At 39.0% G+C, this 10,814-nt stretch overlaps 1 protein-coding gene across 1 annotated transcript in view; it reads left to right on the top strand.

The window, feature by feature from the left end:
• The window catches only part of LOC144599426 (anosmin-1-like), a 104,261-nt gene extending 95,393 nt beyond the window's left edge, over positions 1 to 8,868 (top strand). Inside the window, exons 11-14 of the mRNA XM_078410291.1 lie at positions 257 to 428; positions 3,224 to 3,462; positions 5,711 to 5,853; positions 6,207 to 8,868. Coding sequence (XP_078266417.1) covers positions 257 to 428; positions 3,224 to 3,462; positions 5,711 to 5,851 — 552 coding nt within the window. The 3' untranslated portion in view covers positions 5,852 to 5,853; positions 6,207 to 8,868. The remainder of the gene's footprint in view (positions 1 to 256; positions 429 to 3,223; positions 3,463 to 5,710; positions 5,854 to 6,206) is intronic.
• Positions 8,869 to 10,814: the final 1,946 nt, after the last annotated feature.

The following is a 10,814-nucleotide window of genomic DNA, read 5'->3' on the forward strand; positions in this document are numbered from 1 at the left end:
CATCATGAATTTCAGTGCTACTCACATTCAGGAGTGTCTATGTTTTTGAAATTATTCAGGCTAATCATCAACATACATATGAAGCTGGAGTAATGTTGCCAGAGCAAAGATTGATGGTTTGCTTTTGTCGTTTAGTAAACATTAGACACGGTGCAGCTTTATTAATTGCTTCTCTTTGCATCCAATGTTGAATCTAAATAGAAAAACAACACGATATTCTTCATTCTGCTATTTATTGAATTTTTTCTTCCTTCAGGGGACTCATTTCATTATCAGTGGTCTCTTATTTGCTTGTGACTATAAGGTGACAGTGCAATCCATCATTCTCCAGGGGCAGGCACCGCAGGCCATAACTTATGTGACAACTCCACATTGCAGCAATTCAATTAAAACCAAAGTGTTAAAACGCCTATTTTGTGCGAAAAAGGGTGAGTATGTTTGGAAAGATTTCACTGTATGGTTGGCATGTGACTCTGGCTAAATTTTCTGAATTTACCTCGAGAACCAGAGGACATAGGTTTAAGGTGAGGGGTGAAAGATTAAATAGGAACCTGAGGGGTAACTTTTTCACACCTAGGGTGTATGGAACGAACTGCCGGGGGCAGTAGTTTGGGTTACCAACTTTCTAACTCCCAAATACGGGACAAGGTGACATCACCGCCCCGCGCCCCACGTGACCTCACCCAGCCAGCGGCCACGTGTTCCTGTTCCACCAATGGCGGCCGCCCGTGCCGGGAGGCGGGTTGCTAAGTAACCTCCATTAGGCGAACACAATCGGCCCCACTCCCCGAACACAGTCAGCCTACACTGTCCGGGCCTACAGTGTCCGGGCCTCAGCGCACCCCCCCCAGGCCCTAATACGGGACAAGGGCGGTCCCTCACGGGACAAACAATTTAGCCCAAAATACGGGATGACCCGACTAATATGGGACAGTTGGCAACCCTAGCAGTAGTTGAACCAAGTACTATTGCAATATTTAAAAAACATTTAGATAGGTACAGGGATAGGACAGGGTTAGAGAGATATATGGGCCAAACACAGGCAGGTGGGACTACTGTAGATGGGACATGTTGGCCGGTTTGGTCAAGTTGGTCCAAAGGGCCTGTTTCCACGCTGTAAGACTCAATGCTCAATGACTCTATGATTGTACTTACATTTCATTACTTGCTCATTCTATGCAATAGTATTTTCTAACTCTAGCATCAGTGTTTCACCCATAAAGTATCTTACCCATTGCAACATTTCATATATGCCTTAAACTTTAATTGTTTGGCATTTTCCTTGCGTATGTACTTAAAAGCAGAGAAGCAAAAGTACAAAGATATTTCCTGGACTGCCATGACACAATGTATAGAGGAATATCTAGAAAGAGGTTTGCACATCAGTAATGCATCTGAAATTATCCACAGGCAGCACATTCTCTCTGAATAACTGCATCAACTTAAAACAATATCTTCAATTGCAATAACTGACTTATTTTCTCAGTTCTCATATAAAGCAATATACCCATCTAACCACTGTTTAAAGTGTTACTGTAAAAAGGGGCATAGAGTGTTAGAGTCATGATGCAGCTCTATAGGACATTGGTTAAGCGTATTTGGTATATTATGTGCAGTTCTGGTCGCCCATTACAGGAAGGTTGTGGAAACTTTGCCTGGGGTGCAGAGGAATTTTAGCAGCATGATGCCTGGATTAGGGTGTATTAGCTACAGGGAGAGATTGGACAGACTTGGATTGTTTTAGTGAGATGTGCAGAACAGATTTTTTACAGAGGTTGGTGAGTGTCTGGAATGTGTTGCCAGGGTGGCGTTTGGAGCAGATACATTAGTGACATTTAAAAGATGTCACATTAGTGACATTTTGTTAAGCTGGAAATCTATTGTTTTTATTTATGCGTCCAAGATGTGAATTTAACTGGTAATGTTGGCATCAGCTGTCGATCTCTAGTGGCCCATGAACTGAACAGGCAAAGTATAACTACATTGGAGGGTCTAGAGTCAACTGTAGGCCCGACTGGGTAAGAATGGCAGGTTTCATTCCTGAAGAATATTAGTGAACCCCATTGGCCTAACATTAGTACACAAATTTCACCATTTCCAAAACAGTATAATTTTAGATTTACGCAATTTATTTGATTTTAAATGTCCCAGCTGCAACAATGGGATTTAAATTCATGGCTCTGAATAGAACTTTAGTTCTTGGTTCTGTATCAATCATTATGCATCAGACCCAACAATTACTTCTTTAATCTTCCCCACTCACAACAAGCCTTCAATCACCAAAGAGAAGCAAAAAGAATCTTCGGTAAAACTATTGAGGTGGAGTGAAATCTAAAAAAGCTTACTCCTAGACCAGGGTGCATTTGCTGGTTGGAGTGGATGCAGCCATTTGTCCTAGTTTCTAGTTTGTGACTGGCAAGTGGATGTAAAATAGTATAAATGATTCAAGATGGACATAGTTTAACAAACATAAATGCTGAACAGCAGCTGTTCTCCACTGCACTAAATTCTTCTGCCTGCATTAAAATCATATTTTGTCCTTTGTGAATATTTCATGTTTTCATGAAACAAAGCACTGGAGAATAAGGGGTGTTTATTTCCAATATTGGAGGCCGTCATTATTTACTACTTAACTCAGACCTGACATTTCTTTCATTTCTTCTACTAGCTGCTCCACTAGTTTTAAGATAACCCATATGGCTTACAATGCATAATCATTGTTTTGGTACCTGAATACTTTTCAACATTTTCAAACTTTAAGCTTCAAATCTACACCTATGAGCGTTTGAATGCAAAACCATGTCTTGTGATACTGAATTATAGGCAGTATCTAAATTATCTATTGCATGCTGCTGATGATAGTATTCTGAGATGGTGGGAATTGGATGCAGAGTTCACAGACATTAAATAAATAAATGCATGAGAAGGAAACAAAGCATGGTATTGTCTGAATACAGATTTGGTTGAAGTTGCTTATTCCTTGCGGCAGACTAGAAGTGTGGTTCTGATTATCTTCAGTTCATTTTTATGTTATTCTAATTTCTTTAAGCTCTTTTCAAGAGGTAAAAATGGAAGACAAAAGTATAATGACAAGTATTTTTATTTACTGTTGCAGATTATCTAAATAACTTCAATAAGAAGAAATATATATGCCTATATATTTGTGCATTAAGAGATAAACATGTAAGTGCACAATGCTAAGATTCTTATGTTTTGATTTCAGGTCTTCGCCAGACATCCAGTAAAACTTCCCGAAAGGTTACATTGAAAGCAGAAAAGCTGACTGCGACTTTTGTTGCCAAAAATGGCTCAGTCAATGGAGAGTTTCACTGGCAGGTTTTACGAAGCCAACATCATCAGCAAGCCACTGGGTACCAAATAAATTGGTCAGAGATATCTGCTGCTAACAGACCGGTTGTCATGCCGAACAAGACCATTTCCCAGTTTCAGATACTGCCACCAGTAAGTTGCTAGTTTTTAGTTTTAGAGATACAGCGCGGAAACAGGCCCTTCGGACCACCGAGTCTGCGCCAACCAGCGATCCCCGCAATATTAACATTATCCTACACACACCAGGGATAATTAACATTTATACAAAGCCAAATTACCTACAAACCTGTACGTCTTTGGAGTGTGGGAGGAAACCGAAGATCTCGGAGAAAACGTGCAAACTCCGCACCTTGTGTGAATCATGGGGAAGGGTAGAAAACCTTCAGCTTCTACTTCAACTGTGTGGAAAGTTTGCAATTTTATTTACAGATGTTGATAAATACTCGTGTAATTGATGTGTAGGAAGGAACTGTGTCATGTTTCGGTCGAGATCCTTCTTCAGACTCAAGAAGAGTCTCGACCTGAAACATCACCCATTTCTTCTCTCCGGAGATGCTGCCTTTCCCGCTGAGTTATGCCAGCATTTTGTGTCGATCTCTAGTGTTATTGATATTACGTAAAGGAACTGGATGTAACTTTATACCCCAAATTGGTGCAAAGTGGGTGGGGAACATGCACCTGAAGAGGTCAGAGTAGAATTTGGTCAAGAACAAAACAGAAAGCTGAGCTTACCAGATCTGCACCCAGTATATATATATATACATATATATATATATATATATATATATATATATATATATATATTATATATATAGGTGGCTGAAACACAATAAATTTAGCCAGCTGCAATGCAGCTGGAGCCAGGGTAAAAGGACAGGGTGTGGAAAAGAGGGTTTAATAGATGGGGTGTAAGGTGTAAAGCATTGGGTAAGGATTCAGAAAGATAAGAACATTTCGTACTATTTCTAAAGTCAAAATCAGTGAATATTATTTAACTTTTGAGTGGCTCCTGACATTCTTTAAAGAGCCACTGTAAAGCCAAGAATGATCGGGTTGAATGTTGGTGCTCTGCACAATTCATCAGCTTTGTCCTAAAACACGTTCGAGGGTTAATCCCTGATTTAAATAGGTCCCATGACCACTGAGACACAGATCCAGTGTTCCAGCCGGCTGGATAGATGATGAGATGTCACCACTAAATAAATCATCCTCTGAGCACATTTAGCACCCAATGTAGGTTCAGTTTCTATCCACAAATACCAATCTTTATCATTTCATGCTAGCCTCCGTGAATTTATTGAATGAACTGCTAAAATTATTTCTCTCTTTCTGATATAATACTTTAACATCTCATTCAATAAATGTATCAGATTACAAAAAGAAGCATTCAGTGTAGGTTCATCAGGATGAAAAGTTACATCTAAAAGGAAAAGTTTTAAGTACTTGAATTACTTCCGTGGAGAATCTCAAAAAGTTTCCAAAGTGACGGTGGTTTTGGTTGTGATTAAAGAAAGACTATTTCTCGTGCTAAGCAACTCAGTGATGAATAGTGAACAATTTAAAACTGCCTGCAGGAGGAGGAGAGAAGTTTGGAAAATCTTCTAGATGGAAGGACCTCAGAGCATAGAATATTTTACAGTTGGAAATGGTTTAGGCATGAGTTGTAAAGCCTCCTTTAGTGGACAGATCTTTGAAGTAGAACTGACACTGAATAACATAAGGTGCAACAGAAAGATTAATTTAAAATTGTTTTTGCAAACATCTAAAACAGACTTCAATCTATGTTGTGGTCCTTCATGGCAATCCCGCTCTGATCACAACACATGCAACTTACGTTTCTACTGTAAGAAAAGCAACATCCTTGATAATTCAGTTTAAATTGAAAATTTTGGTTCTGGGAAAAAAAGGTCCGAATCTCCATATTACTTACATGTTATTAAGGCTGATTGCTCTTTACCACCTTATAGGTAGAAAGAGCAGCAGCTTCAATTTGGCACATATGCTCTCTGGCTGTGCTGGTACTGATGACTCTTACCTTTTGTCCATTATTTATGGTTCACCATGCTATAAATTATAGCCAGAATCATAAAGCTACTCAGATGTTAATGTCAATAGAATGTGAGGACTGATTTACTGGGCAGACATTGCCTAACTTTATTAAGTAATTCCCTTTACTTCTGACTGTACTTATCCTTTTTATATTTCGTCAGTGACCTCTGCTGTTGGGGATTTGTATAATGCTACCTCTAGCATGTCTTGGAGCCCATTGAATATTTAACCAATTTACCACTATTCCATTTTTTTAAACATGTGAGACCGAGGTTAGATTATAAATGATAAATCTTCCACTGAATGCTGAACTATAATCGTGCATTTTCAGGATCAGCCTTTTACAACAATCCCCAAACTTCGACCTTCAGCCACTTATTGGATTCAGGTTCAAGTCTTGACTACAACTGGGAAAGGACCAACCACTGTTAAAATATTTCAAGTTCCACCCGATTACAACACGGCCTTATAAAGGTTGGTCATATCTTCTTCCATAATATTCTGATTTCTACCAATAAAATCTATTGTACATCAAACTGAAAATAACTATTGTTGAGACAAGATTATTGTTTGTGTCACAGACACAGTATGCTGTACTACACTCTATTCTCAACATACAAGAAGATATTTTATAATGATGTTGCATAAATTACATATATGCATCTCTAAGTAACTTTAGTTTTAACTAAAACTAATCATCAGATGATTATAAGCTTGACAACGGTGTGAGTGCACTATATATAGTTTTATTTAGGAAATTTTACTATAGCGGTAGCATGAATTAATAAACTCCTTTGCATTGCTAATATTTTTAACATAAATTTCAGGTGCTAATTGTGACAATCATTTGCATCTGCTGTCAAGAACCTCACAAAGAGAATGGAACTTCTGCCGAATTTGGATTCCATACAAAGTCGTCCTTGTTCTGAAGACTCAGTTGTTTACAGAGCTACCTGAAACCTTGAGCGCCCTGCTCCTCCAATGTTAGATGTCACAACCCTTAGTGACTTTTTCTGATTTGCTCATTTGCCATTAATGTCTCAAGATATAAATGCCAGGAACAAATATTCTGGTGTAACAAATAACCAGTGACCCTAAAAAGCTGGGATTATTATGATGGAGGAAACAAACTTGCGACGGTCTCTCAGTGCTTTAATGATATTTTGATTAAAGGGAAGTAACATGCCTGACATTCCCTTGACATTTACAATGAATCCCAAGAGCCAGCACAAGCAGAATACTACTAATTATGACCTTGGGTAAAGCAGGGTAGAGTCCTACTAATCATTGTGATTTATGAAAACATACTCTGTGGAATAACTACTCCAGTCATGCTTAATAATAATGCCAAAGAAAGCTGATTGTGGTTAAAGAAAAATATAATGTGGTTTCTGATAAATAATGAGATTGCATAGAAGTCATATTAGAGAAGAGTTTCATAATTAGATCTGCTCTTTAAAACAGAAACCTTTAAATCATTTCCACCGAAGTTAACTTTAAGATGTGTTTGGAGTCTAATGTTTACATTGTATCAAACTCTCCCTCTAACATTACATCAAATCAAACAATCAGTTTGTGGGTTAGGAATAGAATTGTAATTTCTTTCAGGCATTCATTATAAGTTCCAGGATATTTCCCAACATTCCTGACTAGTTAGAACTTTTTTTTTTTAATTCCCATACCGCAGTGGAATTGAAATCCTAATATTCTGCACATATTTAACCACCTGTGACAGTGCTCACTGGGCAATTTCTCAGTCAAGTGGAAATGGGAAAAAAATTACCCGAGGCTTTTAACAATGATAACAAATGAGGAATGCACAATATTTTGGCCAACAATATGGGAAAGAAGGTTGCAGGAAATTATTGTTTTCTCTCACTCCCTTACTTCATGCTGGAACATCTTACAAAAAGGAATACGAAAACAGAGTTCAATTTAACATGCTTGCGTGTTTCTTGAGTGGAAAATTAGTACTGCAGTTTTGTATCCTTGCAGGGTCCATGCTCCTATCCTCAGCTTATCAGGACATTGTTGCATTTGGAGAACGGTCGAGAATAACTGCGCAAACCTCAGTAAATTTATGATCATGGATCACACAGGTTGGGACTGGTCTTGCGTAGATAAGCAAAATAAAGGATAACGAACCAGGACACTTTTACACCAATCCATGAACCTTGGCAACTTCACAAGATTTGCTTATAATGAACGATGCATAAAGCTCATCGTGCTTACCTTCCAATTTCCATTGACTGAAGTACTATTTGTGGTACGTGTTATTCAAATGTTTTCAAAAATGAATGGGAAATGCTGTTGTAATTGGCAAGATGGAAAGGAGCACTGGATGGAAAGGGCAAGTAGAGTATCAAGGAGGCAGTCAATGGAGCAGTGAAAACCATACTACCAGCACATGACCAAAACTATCTATACATGCTAATATTTGGGTAAAATAAAACACATTTCTTGTCAGTGGCTTTCAGAAGGTGCTTGTATTGTGAATTGGTATTCTCCACAAAAATGCGATGCACCATTGATGTGATTCATTGTACGGGGTCCATGCAAGAAACATTTATCAACAAGGTTAGTTAGATATTTCTATCCTTGGTGACACAAGGAAAGGTCTAGCTAGACCACAACCTTTGGGAAGTCGAATCTCACCAAGACTGTGCCAAAGTGTGGTAATTTCAACACAATGCAGATGTAGGACTAGCGGGACCAGTGGCAGGATACCACCCATCCACATGAACTGGATCCCTTGTTACACATGCAGGAAGGTGGGAATTCACTGCTGTACAATAGAGTATGAGTTTGGTGCCAGGTCTAAGATATTTTCCTTGGGTGGCTGAAAAGTGTGCTGGCACGGTGAAAGCAGTGGTGGATTTCATTGCCCATGTCTGTCCAAGTAAGGCCTTTCACGATATGGGACGTGTTCCTTGTTGACCAAGGTCTAGAGCTGGATCTAGATTGTCAGGAATCAATGTACTGCAGTGTACTAGATTGCTTTCCTGGAGGTTTAATATGAGCCTATCGCTTTGTAAACTATATTGTATGCTTTAAAGGGAGCCTATCCCTTTGTATGCTTGGAATGGGTGATGGTTTTGAGCTCCTAAATCTCCTAGTCATTCTCAACAAACCAACCTCGGTACTTTCTGGTGGAGAAACTGAGTTTCTACACAGGGGCCACTTCTTGTGGATTTCTGGGCTAAATGTACTATAGATGCCATTCAACTTCAATTGATTGGGTCTTTGAGTCGTTATTATAGATTTTTCTGCCCTTGACATTTAGGGGCCAAGATGACAGAGATGATGGAACCGGTTCGCCACTAATCAGTCCAGCAGTCATATGCTAATATGATAAATTAACAGAATAAGAACAAGCTGTATAGTTGCTTCAGGCTGCACAGACACCAAATCAATTAATGGCTGATTTATTCTTGAAATCATCTCTGCCTTCCTACGTGCTCCTCATTATGCTCCCCCCCCCCCCCCCCCTCCTACAGTCCAGAAATCTGTCTCAGCCTTAAATACATTCAATAATTCACCTTCACTGTTTCAGGGATTGGAGGGATTGACATGAGCTCTTGTAATTGTTGCTCAGATGAGAAAGGATGCTGGTTATTTTCTGTGTCCTGACATTTCATTGAAGGATAGAATCCTTTCGAGTATTCTTTCCTGGCTTCTTCCCAGCCATCCGGGACATTCCAGAGGATTGACCTCTTCAGTCCTGGCATTGAAATTGCCAAAAAGAATCAGTTTGTTCTCCAATGGAAATCGTGTTTGGAGCAGATTTCCACATTGGCTACCTCCATTGCTTCCAGGATTTGGGACATATCTACTGTTGACCATATTGTGCTGTTTCTAACCCGGGGCTGAGGTCAAGTTCAGGTTGCTGAGTTCTGCTCGGGTTTTAATTTTACATCTCGAGAGTGTGACACCGGAGGAGACTATATAGGTCGCAAAGGATGAGTCCATGTGTTGGAGTAACTGGGAAATGACATAAAGCGGCAAAGACAAAGTTGATGGACGATCTGCAATTGAAACAGAATAGCATTATACGGAGCAGAGTTCATGGCGGGTGAAGGGTCTGCATTGGAGTAGCCAAATCTGAAAGGGATTTAGATATGAATGAGGGATGCGGTAGATGGTGGGGGTGCAGCAGGGTGCCATGAAGGCAGGTTAATAACACAGAGAAGTGAAGAATGGCTTTGCCACTTTAAATAAGAGGTCATTATGCACAGCTTGCGTCAAGGATCAGAGCTGTTATTTAATTGGGAAACAAGTAAAAGAAAAGGATATAATACATGAATGTGACTTCAGAAGGTTAGAAAAAAATAAAAAGGTAGTTGTCAAGTGAGTCATTTCCAAACTATTTTGAATGCAAGCATTAGAAAAAAGGAAAGAATGTCAAAAGTAAAAGATTTCTAAAAATAATTCAGTGATGTCATAATATTTTGACCATCTACTTTGTGCTTTTGTTTTAATCAGTGATGATTTATTCTGGACTGTTATTTATAGATTTTATGTGGAAAAATATGACCTTGTTTGTTTTGTATATATTTTTCCAGGGACTGTAAGTAATATGTTGCCTTCCTTTGTACAGAAATGGACCGGGTCATTGAAGTGGTCAAATTTCTGAAATTTTTTCCTTTTAGTGCAAATTTTATGCATGTTACATTTTGCTAATAAACACGTTTTGATAAACGGCCGACTGAAATGTGGCCTTTTTGCAGTAGTTTTCTTCCCTGAGGTATGAATAAATGAAGTGCCATTAGGAGGCTGATAACAGGTGTGGGACTAACAAGGTGGTAGAATTGCAAATTAAGTGTGCAGCACATCAGCTCTCTGGAGGGAAAGGGAGGATGCTTGAGGTGCCCAGGAGAATGGGCTGTGCAAGGTCTTGCAGCTTTTAAACATGTTGTGGTGGCACAAGGGTTACCCTTTTCCTAAAGAAACTTGGTCTGCTCTTTGTATCAAGCAACATAGCAGAGGCGCTACTAACCAGAAACAGAAGGAAAATAAGAGCTCGAGTCCTGCTGAGTCGAACAGACATCATCCGTCTGACTCTGTACAGACATCATCCTTGTGAAAGCATCGAGAGCCGACTGTCAGCTGATCTTTTAGTCTCAAAGATATTCCTTTCTTGTGTGGAAAAAGATTTGGTCTAAAAAGTACAGCAAAGAAAATAACTTGAAGGACAAACTACAGATTGTGAACCTTCTATTTAAGTAGGTGTGACATTCTGACCCGCTATTAGAACAGTGCAGGTTCGTCATCTTTTCCTAAATTAATTTATATTCTCAAGCAAATTGTATCATATGACTAAATAGGTCAATATATAAATGTTGACTCTCAGAAAGTATTTGAAATGATGTATTAGTATAGGGTTATTATTGTCACATACAGTGATTATTGTCACATGTAGAGTGAAAAGCCTTTGT

This window comes from Rhinoraja longicauda, chromosome 13 (assembly GCF_053455715.1).
Source record: "Rhinoraja longicauda isolate Sanriku21f chromosome 13, sRhiLon1.1, whole genome shotgun sequence".
Taxonomy (NCBI): domain Eukaryota; kingdom Metazoa; phylum Chordata; class Chondrichthyes; order Rajiformes; family Arhynchobatidae; genus Rhinoraja; species Rhinoraja longicauda.